The sequence below is a fragment of the Mustela nigripes genome, chromosome 9 (assembly GCF_022355385.1).
Source record: "Mustela nigripes isolate SB6536 chromosome 9, MUSNIG.SB6536, whole genome shotgun sequence".
Taxonomy (NCBI): domain Eukaryota; kingdom Metazoa; phylum Chordata; class Mammalia; order Carnivora; family Mustelidae; genus Mustela; species Mustela nigripes.
In genome coordinates, this window is record NC_081565.1 from 84,348,196 (window position 1) to 84,364,269 (window position 16,074).

General features: G+C 41.7%; 1 protein-coding gene across 4 annotated transcripts in view; it reads right to left on the reverse strand.

Moving 5' to 3' along the window:
- Window positions 1-4,503: 4,503 nt before the first annotated feature.
- LOC132024852 (histone-arginine methyltransferase CARM1-like) overlaps window positions 4,504-16,074 on the reverse strand; it is a 247,794-nt gene continuing 236,223 nt past the window's right edge. For 3 of the 4 annotated variants that reach the window (XM_059411943.1, XM_059411941.1, XM_059411944.1), the window contains 2 exons: window positions 9,373-9,462; window positions 4,504-5,137 (listed from right to left, as the gene is read on the reverse strand). In XM_059411943.1, coding sequence (XP_059267926.1) covers window positions 5,128-5,137; window positions 9,373-9,462 — 100 coding nt within the window. In that variant the 3' untranslated portion in view covers window positions 4,504-5,127. Of the gene's footprint in view, window positions 5,138-9,368; window positions 9,463-16,074 lie in introns of those variants that run through there. The other variant, XM_059411942.1, reaches the window with a different exon arrangement.

Below are 16,074 nucleotides of genomic sequence, written 5' to 3' on the forward strand. Positions count from 1 at the left end.
AAGGGATGCGTACAGGAATAAGGTGATGTCTTGAGCAAGACAAGATGTTTAAAACGAGGCTCTGGATGAAAGTGGACTTTTCTAAATTCCTTTTATGAATGAGAGACCCAACCAAGAGCTCCTCCTGGACAGGAGAGAGAATGCTGCTCAACACTGGAGAGCTAGATCTTGAGACTGTGCCCAAAGGTGAAGATAGGATTGTGGGGCGGGAGAATGAACAGCCACCCCTTGTGCCCCCAATTATGTACTGAAGAAGGGAGACAGTCCTGCAGATGGGGGTGGTCAGGCATGTGGGCGTTTCCTTCTTGAAACTGAAAGCACAGCAGTTGTAGATAACGTGTAAAGGCTTAAGAGAAACTATTAAGACTCCATTTCCTATGATAATATAATACCAGCTACCTGTAACGACCCAGGTGCTATGTTATGTGCATCGTATGCAATCATTTCTTTCGGCCCTCACAAAGAACCCTCTCACGATTGCTCCAACAGATAAGGAAAGTGAAGCTAGCGAAAGCATGTGAGTGGCCCAAGTCGATCCAGGATGTGACAATCCAGGTGTCTCTGACTGAAGAGCCCACACCTTTAGCCTCTGCGCTATAAAGTTACTTTAAGTCAATCTAGAGTTCAGTTGACTTGCCTGCCCAGAGTGTCTTCTTCCCTGAATTCCTTCCTCCTCCATGCTGCCACTCCTCCCCTTAAACCATGCAGAAGGGGCTCCTCATTGCTGGTCTGTAGGATGAAGTCCAAAGTCGCCATGGCACACACTTAGGACAGGAGCTGCTGAATGGAACACGGGATGAACACTTGTACAGGGACCAGTAACCCTTGTCGCTGCCCAGTGTCTTTTCCCATCCCATTAGATTAATTAATTCATTCAATAAGACTGTATAACAGCATGTCTTAAAATGGTGTCTATCTTCTCCATGGATAGACATTCACTTGAAACAAGGTACAACCCCACACCTCTAAGGCCAGGGTGCGTGATAAGCGCGATCTCATAGGCTCCTGTGTTCAGAAGTGTTTGGGGTTTAATGCCCTGTGGTCATCATCTTGAAATCCATAATACTTTTATCTTTGAATTTGTGTTTTGTAAGTGAAATAAGTCTAAAGGCAGCCTGCACCGAGGGCTTGAAGACTTAGCTCTTAGGTGGTCCCCACTCCCTAGAGCCCCTCTGAGATGAGTTCTCATCCGCCCACCAAACTCTGGGCCTCCACGCTCTGTCTGGTCTCCCAGCCCGTGCTCCTACCTCTGATGACTGCAGCAACTGGGTCGGGGTGGCCCAAGTTCTACTGTTACACTCCACCTGGCAGAGGAGCAGGTAGGGTCAAGATCAAGCACACATCCGGCAGCTTCTCAGGGTGGGGCGAGGCAGGGCATGTCCCTGCTCTGGGCAGATGCGACCATAGCGAGTTCAGCAGGTTGCTCCATGCAGCCTTCTCACTCACGCCCAGTCCTGGGAGGTTGCACTGTCTTGGGGGCTCACCTAACCCCTGAAGGTTAGAGCAGGAGGCCCATGAAAGGGAAGATTCACTGATCTACCCAGAGCGGTGTCTGCATCTCCTTTCTGCACAGGGTGGTGCCGATTATGTAACCTGCTCTCATGATTCTCTGATGTGTTTCTTCAAATACAGTGGAAATGTCAAGACATAATAAAAATATGACATTAGTGTTACCTCCAAGGGTGCTGAGTGCAAGACACTAACAATTTAATAAATGTGGGCTTTTAGATTGACCTATGTTAATGTGTGATTTTATGCTATTTTGCATGGCAAGGGAAGCTTCTCAGAATTCATTTGATCGTTAGATCAATGTGAAAATGCATTATCTGCCTGCCTTGAGCATGGCCAACTGTTGACCTCTTCAATTAAGCAGACTTGAGAAAGAAAATTCAATTACAATGAGCAAACATTTCTGGAACACTTTCTATGTGCAAGGCCCTGTGCCAGGCCTTGTGGGGAATAGACAGATGCATGAGATTTGTTCCTAGTTTGGGAGCGCTTACAAGCAAGAGGGGAGGTAGAAATACATGCCTGGGTAACCATGGGGTAGCATACTCTTTTCCTTATCAAAGCAGAGGAAATGGAATTATGGTCGAGCTGGACTGTTGTTACAGCACCTCAGAGCAGGAGATGCTAGTTCCTTGCTTTATGTCCATCTCCCTTTTTTGGGAATAGAATTCCATTTTTTTCAGGGTTTCTCCCTTGGGAAAATGAGTCTGTCTCCACTCAGTGATAAATCTCGATGGGATTCTCTCTCTTTGTGGCAGCATCTCCTGTTGCTGACTGGCTTTGAGATGGCCATGTGACTCAGTTGTGGCCAAGCAAGCATGAAGGCAAGTCTCTGGGATGCTTTTGGAAAGACCTTCTCAGTAGAGGTGACTCTTACGGCTAAGGGTGCCGTCTCTGAGATGGACTGCCTGGTTTCTAATCCCGGCTCCACGGCTGACCAGCTCTGTGTCATCAGGAGAGTCACGCAACCTTTCTGCCTCCATTCTTCATCTGTTAAATGGGGTTAATAATAATACATAGCTAATGGGGTTGTGGCGAGGATAAAGATTAGTTAATATTTGCAAAGCACTTAGGAAAGTTTCTGGGGCACACTGTCACTTGTTAACTGTCATTATCATTATTTTGAGACGAGATGACAGAGGTGAGTGTCTCTTTTACGAGCCTGGATGTGATTCCAGTAATGTCCATCATGGCCTTGTGCACATAAGAGAGGCTGGCCTGGAGGAAAGAAGTTGGAGAAAGAGTGGAGAAGAGCCTCAGTCCTTGATGAGTCGCTGAGACTCTGTCACCATCCTGGAGACCATTCAACCGCTGGCCTCCTTGTGAGATGCGATACATTTCATGTTCAGGATGTCCTCAGGCTGCCGTGGTCCTGGGGTCAAGGGTGGCTTCCTGGTATCTGTCCGGGAGCTCCGTGGCTATTGTCCTTCCAGGGCCCACAGGTATGCTGGCGACGGACTATGTCTGAGCAGCTCCTGCCAACTGGCTGGGACCCCACTTCTGACCTTAACTTAATCTCAATGGGATGGCTTCCTGAAAGACTGAGCTTTCCGACATTTCCAAAATCTCCTGAAATCCACAATCTACTCTTGATATACACAATGAACATGCCCTGACATCACTTTCAAATCTGTAGGATGCTATGGCAATGTAATTTCTCCATGAAACACAATAAATTAACACTTAACACAATCCCCTTTGGTTCTTAATGATTCTATAGGTTTAAGGACAGGAACAAGTAGTGAACTTACTAAATTTTTCCAGCAAAATAAACTCTACATTACATCATTTCTTAAAAAGCAACACTAAGTACTTACATTTCCAGAAATAAGGTGAAGCCAATGAAAACCAGTTATAAGGAATACATCAGGAGAGTTACTGGTTACATGGAGACGAGTTCTCTAAATGACTGAAAAAAAAACACTCATTCGTCCACACCCACAGTATGTGCATATGTATATATAGACAGATATCCGTATCAAATTTGAGCTTTGTCAAATTACAAATTTATAAACATTACAGATCTTTGGGATTGGTCAAAAATTTGGAAATAGCATCAGGTTTTTGGCATCCTGAAAAGTCATGATTTTTCTCTCTCATGCCCATCCCTGAGACTGCTGACGTCTTCTAGAGCGTGGGCTGAGGAGGCCGGTGAGGGCCTGTCACATTGCCTGGGGAAGAGTTGTGCGATCGATTAGCAATGTCTGCCCTGGGTGTGGGTGGAGCCGGCGGCAGCAGCAACATTGAGTTCGTGCAGTGCAGGGTTCCCCGGTTTCTGCCTACTCTGCTTGAAAGGCGATTGGAACGCTGTCAGAACTGATTCCATGATTACAAGGACTCTTAACTTCAGGATGAAGTCATGTACTCCATCAGTGTGCATTTATTGAGCACCTTTGATGCATGAGACATACCCTTAGGCATTGTGGGAAATTAAAAAGTGACTCAATCAGACTCACTCCAACCGACAAATAACTTGGTTAACGTTAGTCAAAGTGTGTGTGTGTACCCACGTGTGTTTAGGGTACGAGGTCATACGGAGCTGCAAGAAAGGGTTAGACGAAGGGAGGGACAGGACATGTGTCAATGTGAGTGTGAAAGGTGGCCGAAGGCCTGCCCGTGACGGTCCACTGGACGGGAAGCCCTGCAGTGCGGAAAGGAAGGCTGTTGGGCTGGACAGGAAGGCAAGACTGTGTCGGATGGAGAGGCCAGAGTGAGCCAAAGCAGCAGAGTGGCAAGCTCCCAGCTGCTGGGGACTGACTGGCTGGTAAGGGTCTGTCCTTGTGGTTTGATTCCAGCTTCTCTCACTCCCCCGCCCCCCGAGCAGGCGGGCTGCTGCGGGCTTCATTAGCTTGTCATACTGATGCGACATCCATTTTTATAAGAGTTGTCTGGGCCAGGGGAAAACCTGCTCTTTGCAAAGATCATCTTTCATCACCCTTTGACGTGTGACATATAACAAATGTCTTAAAGTAAAGGAGAGGCCTCACTGGTATCTCCCACTGTACATTTTTATTGTAAACCTAAAAGAACTGACAAAGGGTCCATCTTTATTTCCTTAGCTACATACAGTCATCAAATACGGCCAATGAAGAACATTCCTGACGCCCTATTATTCCATTACATGAATAAGGCAAAAATTCTTTAACACACTGCTGAGTTAGAAACTACTGTTGATTGGCTGAGACGATCAGTGAAAACAGCTTAAAATTGTAAATAGAAGCTCACTCCTAACATGCTCTTGTGTTATGTCATACATACGCATACATATAAACATGAGGTAGGGTTTTGTTAAATTTCTTTTGTAAATACTTCAAAAATGAAAGCAGAGCTGTTGGCTTTACTGAAACAGTAATAAAGAGAAATCACAAATTGAGGAAAAAATTCTTCTTCAGCTATATGCAGAAAGCTGTAAAAAGCCAGTCTAAGAAGCACCGAGAAATAGACTTGTCAATAAAATGAGGATGCACATTTTATATTTAGGGAAAAAATACGAATTCAAATCAACCTAATCATCCTTGTAAAATTTAGAGTGCATATTTGGAACACGAAATATGAACTTCGGTGTTGAGGGACTTCTCAGGTCTTCATTTGACTTATCGATTGGCTTGTGGCTATCTTCTAAGCAAACCTAAAACAGAGAAGGCGATTTCTATGATACTGAGTAAGTAAGTCCCACCTCGATCCAAAGCTCCGGGCAGGCAAGCTGGTTGGGGGTTCTTGTCTTCTCTCTCCCTCCTGGTCCCCTCCCCCGCTCTTCCCACTCCCGTGCCCTTCCTGAAGTTTTTACGGGCAGCCGTAGATCTATATTTACCCACTATATTTAGTAAGTTTGATTATGCATAGCCTAAATTCAGATCTGAGATGATGATCCAGATTTTTGTTCACTGAGAGAACTTTTTTCTTTTTTTAATAGGTTTACAGCCAAGACGAAGCACCAGCTTATTTCTTGCTCTTCTTGCTATTCCGTAGGCTTGGTTTGCCCCAGGCCTTTGCCCTCACTGTGCTTTTGTAGAAGGCTCTGCTTGCACATCTGCCCATTCCAGTTGCTTCCTGACATTTAAGTCACCACTCAGTTGCCACCTCTTCCGAGAAGCCTCCCAGATTACACACTGTAAACAACGCCCTCACGCAATCCCTCGCCACTGGCTGGCCTAACACTCTGTTTTCTACTCTCTTTTTACACAGTTTTGGTGTTTTGTGGATTTTTGGGTTTTTTTTTTTTTAATGAAATACACCGATCAGTAAGTTTTCATGTCATTGGGGAAAAATCTACATACAATAAAACCCAGCCCCTCTACTGTCGTCCTGCAAGTTTTGACAAATGCATCCAGGCATATCCTGCCACCAGGATGGTCAAGATACAGAAAGTTCCACTGCCCGAACTGCCGCCACATCTCTTCATAGCTAACCCTTCCCCAAGCCCTTCCGAGCTATTCTTTGTACCTGCAGTGTTGCCTTTTCCAGAATGTCGTGTGAGTGGTATCATATATTATGTAGCCTTTTGAGTCTGGTTTCTTTCACTTTCTATTGCTTAGTTTATTTTAGATTCATCTGTATTATTATAAATGCATCAGTATTTCTTTCCTTTTTGTTACTGAAAGTTGTTTCATTGTATGCATGGATTATAGTTTGTTCATTCTCCATTTAGAAGACATTCTAGTTGATTCCAGTTTTGATGATTACAAATAAAACTGCCATACACATTCAAATACAGTTTCATTTCTGTTGTGTAGATGCCTGGAAATGAGATTGCTGGGTCATTTTGGTAAGTGCATTTTTAACTACAGAAGAAACTGGTGAACTATGTTCAAAAGTCTGCACCACTTTGTATTCCTACCAACAATGAATGAGAATTCTGGTAGTTCCACGTCTTCACCAGCACTTGCTATCATCCGAATTTTTATTTTAAGCCATTCTCATAGACGTGTGGTGGTATGTTGTTATGGTTTTAATTTTCATGTCCCCATTGGGGTAATGAGGGTGAACATTTTTCCTGTGCTTATTTGTTATTATATCTTCTTGAAGGAAGGTCTGTTCAAATCTCTTGTCCTGAACAAAATGGTTTCTTATTATTGGGCTTTTTAAAAAGTATTATATCATGCATTCTTTTTATATTCTGGATACTATTTTATTTTTTTTCAGATAAGTGATTTCCTAATACTTCCACCTAGTTTGTAACTCATCATAGTTCATTCATATTATGTGTCTTTCAAAAATAAGTTTTTAATTTTCATAAAAGACAATTTATCCTTTTTCTCTTTCTCTTTCCAGGAATCTTATCTAAGAAATTTTTGTTCAAACCAAAGATCACAACGATTTTCTTCTATGTTTTATTCTCAAAGTTTTATATTTTGATCCATGATCCCTTTTGAGCTAATTTTTATAGACGGTCTGAGATATGGACGGGAGGTCACTGTTTTTATTGCGTACTGATGTCCATTATTCCAGCACCACTTTCGGAAGACTATCACCTCTCCATTAACTGCCTTTGCAACAGTCGAATATCAGTTGACTCTAATGGTGGATGTTTATGTTTTTAGTAATTAACTTGTAGATCTTGAGATGTTTTTAACATGCCACATTAGATGTTTTTAGATGGTATCAGGGATCAGAAAAAAAAACAAAAATGAACCTTTCATTTTTGTGTGTAAGTCTATAGTAAGCCCTAAAAATGGACAGAATAAAAATCAGTTGGAGATAAAGTTACTTATTTTGATAGAAAATTACCAATAATTCCTCTCAGTAATGCCAATTATTTTAGTTCTCCCTAACACACACAAGCGTGCGTACACACACACACACACACACACACACACACACACGTCCCGCTTTTCTGTTCCTCAGCAGCAGATTGGAGTTGACTGTCAGGGAGCAGAAGGACATTACTATAGCTGAACATTTAACCGAGCATCTACTACAGGCTACGTGCTCTCCAAGATTTGGTCATTTAGCACACATCCTCACTGAAGATACTGAGGCCTAGACATTAGGGAAGAGTTGGTGAAAAAAAATACAATCAAGATCTGGAATTCCCAAGGGAGTCACATTTTAAGCAACCTTATCTACTTAATCATTTAATTAAATACATCAGTCTGACTTGGTGCTGAATGAGAGAAGAAGGGAAAAGGCTGTCCCCACCACCCCCACCCCTCTCTGTCTGTTTTGACAGTCCGGTGGCCACCTTGAGTATCACTCAACCTAGACCAGTCTGCACTTTGACCTTGTAACCACTGTGTTTGTGCCTTTGTGCAAAGCAGGGGCTGGCAAAGGCCAAGGCCCAGGCCCTGTCCCCGTGTTTCCTGGTTAAAAGTGAAAGCTGGACTCAAGAGTTACTAGTTCACGTGGTTCTTGCCCTCAAGAGGTGGGTTTTCTAAAACCCTATGAAAATTCATTTTCTACCCCCAAATTCAAATGATTCAGTCTGGAATGAACTACAGATCATCACCTAACTTACTTACTGAGAGAGTGGGAGTGCAGAGACCAGTAAGCAAAGGGAGAAAGACAGGAAAGTAACAATTACTGAAAACTACTTATGTCAACTGTTAAGTACTTGGACATGGTATGGACCCCATTTCACAGATGAGAAGACTGAGGCCTCGGCAGGTTAAATTGTCCTGGTGAACAGTCAGCCTGTTCTGAGGACACAGTCTATGCCCTGACTTTATGGGACAGGATTGGGTAGGGGATGGGAAGGAGAAAACCCCCTTTCCCTCAGAATGAAAGACTGCACCCACATCCCGAAACGGGAATAGGCTTTAAAGAGTCCTACTGTGTGTGGCAACTTGCACACAATGTAAACAATGGCAGCCTTGCTTGTTTTTTTTTTCCTCCCATGACGTCCCAAGTCACCATTTCATTTTCCCATCTCTGCCAAAGAATTCCTGGTTTGGTTTCCCGTCTTTCTTCCTCTCTTTACGCTTTTCAAAAAGTACTATAAGACATGATGCTTTGAATAAAAACCTTGGGAGACATTATAACATGAGATAAAGTCTTTAAGAAAGTAAAGAGTGACCGTGTTCAGTGGTTTTAATTGTTGGATTGACTTCATGTCAATCCAACACGACTTCACTCCTATTGACTGGGTGTAAAGATGGGGAGTTTCTCCAGAAATATCTGTCGTGTCCATCTCATTGTGGCAAGTTCTTTGTATCACACACAATCTGCACAGCTTCTAAAGAGAGGTATGTCCTGACTTACATGCTCTCAAAAAATGTCTCAAAAACACATTTTCAATGGACTTCATGTTTTAGATGAATTAGAATACCTACTACAGGGGAACCTAGGTGGTTCAGAGGGTTAAAGCCTCTGCCTTTGGTTCGGGTCATGATCCCAGGGTCCTGGGATCGAGCCCCACGTTGGGCTCTCTGCTCAGTGGGGATCTTGCTTCCCCTCCTCTCTGCCTGCCTCTATGCCTACTTGTGATCTCTGTCAAATAAATAAAATCTTAAAAAAAAAAAAAAGAGAATACCTACTACAAAAAAAACCATCTGTTAGTGAGGTAAGGTCAGAGGAGCACAGAGTTAAACTCCACATTTTGCAGGTGAGAGAAAACCCGAATGCCGGAAGGAAGTGACTTTGCCTGAGGTCACACAGCTCATTAGAGCTCAGCTGGAAGGAGAGAGGTCGCTTTGTAGGACTACCCAGTGCTCCCTGTTTCAGGATCAGATTGGTACAGACTGAATTCCATTTAATGCAACAGAAAACATTCAACTCCATCTCAAGATCCAAGTCTCCTTAAAGAGGAAGAGTAGATTTTTTTTTTCTCCTCTTAGGAAAGATGGAATCAGTCTATCTTTACCAGGTCCTGTGGTCAGTTGAGATTTTGTAATGTGTGGGTGTGAAATGGATGAGAGCATTTCTTACCTAAAGAAAGGATTCTTTAAATCGAGGATGTTCCCAGATCTGAAGCCTGTCTGGTTTACCAGTGCCACAATCTGAATGTCATAGCTCTGTCTGGATGGCAGAAAACAAAACAAAACAAAAACCCATCATTTGACAAGACCAGATATCTTCACATACACTGAGGGCGCTGCCTACACGTACCCACCTACCTCATGAGGGTTTGAAGAGTGCATGGGTGGCATCTCGTACAGGCCCATGTGAGCTTATCTGGATGCTACTAATATTTATTTGTTAGAAGAGTTTGACAGTTATAGTCTTGTGATCTACAAAATTACAAAGTTAATTATGCTTCTGGTTTTACCAATGGCAATGACAGAAATGGCTTTAATTAACAGAGGTACTTTCTGGGTCACCCACCGAGGTACCAAAACAATCTTAATTGTGCAAAGACTGGATAATTTAAAAATCTCATACCGACATAAAATTGCAGACTGCCAGTTAATAAATGTGAATGATTTTAAGAGACCCCAGATGAAGGCTCATGCAATTCTGGCGAGAACTGGCTGATAAGATCAGCTAATAAGACACATATCCTTGATGACTAATCTGGAGGAATTATGTGCATGGGATTTTTATTAGTCACATGTATGCCTGCTCTGCCTGCTGCTTCCCCTGCTTGAGCTCTCTTCTCTGACAAATAAATAAAATCTTTAAAAAAATATGTATTCAGATTATAAAGTGTTACATATTCATTTGTAGAACTGAAAAATAAAATAGAAATTAAAAATAAAATAAAAATAAAATAGAAATAAAATAAAATAATCCATAACGTCACTGGATGAAGATTCTTCTACTATATTATCTCACCATTATTTTCCCTACTATCATTTTTTTATAAATGGGTAAATTTTTAATAAAATCACCTAAAATATTCCTTCATATATCCTAATTTTATTTAACATAAGCAAGCACTTAGCCTGTAATTCCTCTTTTAAAAATTTTATTTGGGAGAGAGAGAAAGCATGACTAGCGGGGAGGGGCAGAGGGTGAGGGAAAAGCAGACTCCTGCTGAGCAGGGATTCTGACACAGGGTTGGATCCCAGGAGCCGGAGGTCATGACCTGAGCCAAAGGCAGACGCTTAACCAACTGAGCCACCCAGGTGCCCCTATCTTATAATTCTTGGCAATGTATTTTTCAGTAGTATTACATGGGTATAGCATAATGTGTTTAATAATTCCCCACTTTCAAATATTTATATTTTTATAATATATTATAAACATGTAATAACATATTACTACTTATAGTAAAAAAAAAAAATTCGAATTTTATGGGGCGCCTGGGTGGCTCAGTGGGTTAAAGCCTCTGCCTTCAGCTCAGGTCACGATCTCAGGGTTCTGAAATCGAGCCCCGAAGCAGGCTGTCGGCCCAGCAGGGAGCCTGCTTCTCCCCACCCCTCTCTCTCTGCCTGCCTCTCTGCGTACATGTAATCTCTGTCAAATAAATAAATAAAAACCTTTAAAAAAATCTAATTTTATGATAGAAATTCTGCTGTAAAGGACATTCTTGTAATACATCTTTATGTCCTATCTGTGATTATTTCCTTGGAATAAATTCTTAGTGTTAGACTCACGAGGCTATAGCACATAGACACTTAAGGTTCCCAATACCTACTGCTAAAATAGACATTTTAGAAAGTGGACTGAATTACTTCCTCACTTTCAAAGTACAAAAGGCTAGTTTCATTACACATCTTCAAATCCTTAATATTTTAAATGTTTGGGGTTAACATGTCATTATTTTAATTTGAATTTCCTTGACTGTTTGGCTTTCGTTTCAAATTCCAGAAATTACTAAAAGATACAAAGGCCTCCTACCCTGTCATTATCAATAGTGGAAAGTCTTACATATAATGTCAGATCCTATGAAACCTGTAGCTCCAGTTCTAGATTTTATCAGCACCAGACAAAGTAAGAGGGAAAGACAGGCCTACATAAACATTTAAAAAAAGAAAAGAAAAGAAAGAAAGATGTTCTTCAATTCTGTTTCAACTCCTATAAATAACTCCAAACTACTGTGCTGTAAGTTTCCTCCATGGTACCCACATCCAGTAGTTCACTGCATTTGTGATACCAAAAGGTAGATGTGGGGGTAGTAAGACACAGAGACACCAAGATCTTGGGAGGGAGGCAGCCCTCCTGGTCATGGAAAGGCTGAGAAAGTCTCACAGGTAATTCAGAGAGTGACACACATGCATATTTTTCCCAAAGGAAAGACACCTTCTTAACAATATTTGAAGTAATTAATATAGGACTTCAACCAGAAATGGGGGATGCCCAGGTCTGTGCAAATGTGTGTGTCCACGGATGCATAAAAGGCACAAGGGAGACCTGCGTGGCCCCAGGTGTGGTCGGGAAGAACAATCAGGATGTTTTTGCCATAGGGTGTTCACCAAGGCTCTCTTCAGAATGCTAGATAACACTGTCACTTTATACTCACTTTTCTCAACCTACTCTTCTCCCTAACCCAACCTCAGAGTCCTGGCTTTCCAGAAGGCAAAAAGAGCTTCATGTTATGTTAGGTCATGGCTCAGGGTGATGAGTGAGAGATGAGGTTTGTTCTCAAAGCTCTTCTGTGATGGCAGGAGCAGAGGGCGGTGGGGAGGATGGTTGGACATGCTAATTTGATAGTGATTCACCCAACCACGGGAGAATGTGCCCTTTCCTAAGACAGCATGAAAACCATGTGCTCTCCTATCCCAGGAGCAGGTCATCCTGGTGCCACGACACCCAGGAGGCCGACTCCAGACTCCGTAATTAATGTGCAATGTGGATAAAGCAACCAATAATGGAGACTCTTCCCTAAGACTGTACACAGGATCCTAAATAACCATGGATTCTTTTGAACCAGTTATGTGGCAATGTGTATTCTCTAAAAACAAAAACAAAACCTCATTCTCTGCCAGAATTAGTTATTTTAAATCTACGGAGATGGAGTCAAGTGACATACGTGGGGACATACTTTAGTTCAGGATTAAGTGCAAAATCATTGCTTTGTATACCAACATTTCTTTTGTCCTCAAGCAGATATTGGAACAACATATGCAGGGCATGTCTTTCTAGGGAATGTGGTAACTCTGTTTTATTAGAGAAAACAGAAAGGTACAGTAGAGGGAGGGAGAGGCTCAGTGCTGACTGCCAAGGAAGAAGGGGGTGGAGAGAAAGATGGAAATAGAGAGAGGAAGCAAGATGGCAGAAAACTAGGAAACTGAAATAGCCATTCTGAATATGTACAAACTCAACAGAAGATAGAAGAGAAGAGGAGGAGCAATTCTAGAAACAGAAAATCGACCCCTCTTGGGAAGGTAGAACATGTGCAGAAGCGAATCTGACATGACGGGAAGATAGACCGCAGCGGGGAAAGGGGCAGAGGGGCTGGCTCCCAGCAAGTGGTAGACTAGCAGAGCACAAAATCAGAACTTTCGGAAGTCTGCTCCACTGAGGGCCATCACTCCAGAGGCTAAGCAGGGGTAGAGCCCTCATGGGCACAGTGTGGTCTCAGGACCCACAGGGTCACAGAATGACTGGAGTGTCTGAGTGTAGCAGAGCTCACAGGTATTAAAGCGGGGAAGCCGACTACAGAGACAGAGCCGAGGAGTGAGCTCTCAGATCGGAGTTACCTTAAACTGTGATCTGCGGCAGTCAGGCCACTGCTTTTTGAGCAGGGACCCCATGGTAGATTGGGGAGACTCCCTCCTTCCTCCTTCAAGAGGAGTGGTGTGGGAGGCCGCGGCAGGAATCTGCTGCATTTCAGGACTCCAAACGGGGCCATGAGCCAGAAAAAGAAACGCTTGGTCACGGGCTGGGGGAGCTTGGAGTGTTGCCAGAGACCCAGGAGATGAGAAGGACTGACTGCTTTTCTCTGAGGGTGCACTGAGGAGTGGGGCCCTGGCTCTTAGCTCCTACCAAACTAGAGATTGGGAGGCCACCATCTTCATTCCGGTCCTCCAGAGCTCTAGGGAAAGTGCCCAGGGAACAAAAGCTCCCAAGAGCAAACCTGAGCAGATTGCTTAGCGCAACCCCTGGCAAGGGTGGTGCAGTTCCACCTCGGGTAAAGACATTTGATAATCACTGGAACAGGCCCTTCCCCCAGGAGATCAGCAAGAACATCCTGCCAAGACCAAGTTTTCTAGTCACTGAGAACTGTGGAACTCCAGAGCTAGGGGAAAGCAACACTTAGAATTCATGGCCTTTTCCCCATGATTCTTCAGTATTGCAAAGTAAAATTTTTTTAATTTTATTTTTTTCTTATTCTATTTTTTAAACTTTTCTTCTTTCCTCTTTAAACATTTTTTAAACTATTTTATCTTATCAATACCTTTACAAAAATCTTTTAAAATTTTCATGGTTATAGTCATATTTTATCCCTTCATTGTATTTAACCTTATTTTTTGTATACATACAGGTTTTCCTTCTTTAAAATTTTGGGATATAATTTCTTCTAATAGATCAAAATAAACCCTAAATCCAGCTCCAGTCTGATCATATTCTTTTTTTTTCTTTTTCCAACCAACTTATCTTACCAATTCCTTTTAAAAAATCTTTTAAAATCTTTTTAAATCTTTTTCATCTTTACAGTCATATTCCATCTCTTCATTGTGTTTACCCCTATTTTTGAACATATAGAAGTTTTTCTTTCTTTAAAATTTTGGGAGGTAGTTTCTTCTAAGAGACCAGAATACACCCAAAATCAAGTGGGTGGCTCAGTTCTATTCACAGTGTAATAACTATATTTTTAAATTTTTTATTGTTTTACCCCCCTCTCGTCTTCCCCTGGTTTTGGGTCTCTTCTGATTGGTTAGCATGTATTTTTCTGGGGTCTTTGCCACCCTTTTAATATTTTACTCTCTCACTCATATATTCTTATCTGGATAAAATATAGGAGGAAAAACTCACCACAAAAAAAGAACAAGAAGCAGTATCAAATGGCAAGGAACCTAATCAATACAGACATTGGTATTATGTCAGAACTAGAGTTCAGAATGACAATTATTAAGGTGCTAGTTGGACTCAAAAAAGACATGGAAGATACTAGAGAATCCCTTTCTGGAGAAATAAAAGAACTAAAATCTAACCAAGTGAAATTTAAAAAGCTATTAATGAGGTGCAATAAAAAATGGAGGCTCTTACTGCTAGGATAAATGAGGCAGAAGAGAGAATTAGTGATATAGAAGACCAAATGATAGAGAGTAAGAAGCTGTGCAAAAGAGAGACAAACAAATACTAGACCATGAGGGAAGAATTTGAGAGATAAGTGATACTGTAAGATGAAACAGTATTAGAATAATTGAGATCCCAGAAGAAGAAGAAAGAGAGAGAGGGGCAGAAGGTATATTGGAGCAAATTATAATAGAGACTTTCCCTAAAATGGCAAAGGGAACAATCATCAGAATCCAAGAGGCACAGAGAATTCCCCTCAAAATCAATAAAAATAGGTCCACACCCCGTCATCTAATACTAAAACTTACAAGTCTTGGTGACAAAGACAAAATACCGAAAGCAGCCAGAGACCAGAGGTTTACAACATACAATGATAGTAATATTAGAGTGACAGCAGACTTATCCACAGACACCTGGCAGGCCCAAAAGAACGGGCATGATATATTCAGAGCATTAAACGAGAAAAATATGCAGCCAAGAATACTATATCCAGCTAGGCTGTCACTGAAAATAGAAGGAGAGATAAAAAGCTTCCAGAACAAACAAAAACTAGAAGAATTTGCAAACACCAAACCAGTCCTACAGGAAATACTGAAAGGGGACCTCTAAGCAAAGAGAGAGCCTAAAACAAGCAGACCAGAAAGGAACAGAGACAATATACAGTAACAGTCACCTTACAGGCAATAGAATGGCACTAATATCAAATCTTTCAATAGTTACCCTGAAGGTAAATGGGCTAAATGTCCCAATCAAAGACACAGGGTATCAGAATGGACAAAAAACAAGACCATCGATATGCTGTCTACAAGAAACACATTTTAGACCCAAAGACACCTCCAGATTTAAAGTGAGGGTGTGGTAAACAATTTCCCATGCTAGTGGACATCAAAAGAAAGTTGCAGTGGCAATCCTTATATCAGATAAATAAGATTTTAAGCCAAAGACTATAATAAGAGATGATGAAGGACACTATATCATATTTGAGGGATCTAGGAAGAAGATCTAACAATTTTAAATATCTATGCCCCTAACATGGGAGCAGCCAATTATATAAACCAATTAATAACAAAATCAAAGAAATGCATAGACAGTAATACAATAATAGTAGGAGAGTTTAACACCCCCCTCTCCAAAATGGACAGATCATCTAAGCAAAAGGTTAACAAGGAAATAAAGGTTTTAAGTGACACACTGAACCAGATGGACCTCACAGATATTTTTGGAACATTCCATCCCAAAGCAACAGAATACACATTCTTCTTGAGTGCACATAGAACATTCTCCAGAATAGATCACATCCTGGGTCACAAATCAGGTCTCCACCAATACCAAAAGATTGGGATGATTCCCTGCATATTTTCAGACCACAATACTCTGAAGCCAGAACTCAATCATAAGAGGAAGAACTCAAATACATGAAATACTCAAAAGAACTAAAATACCAGGAAATTAAAGAACTTAGCAATCAGACAACAAAAAGAAATAAAAGACATCTGAATTGGCAAA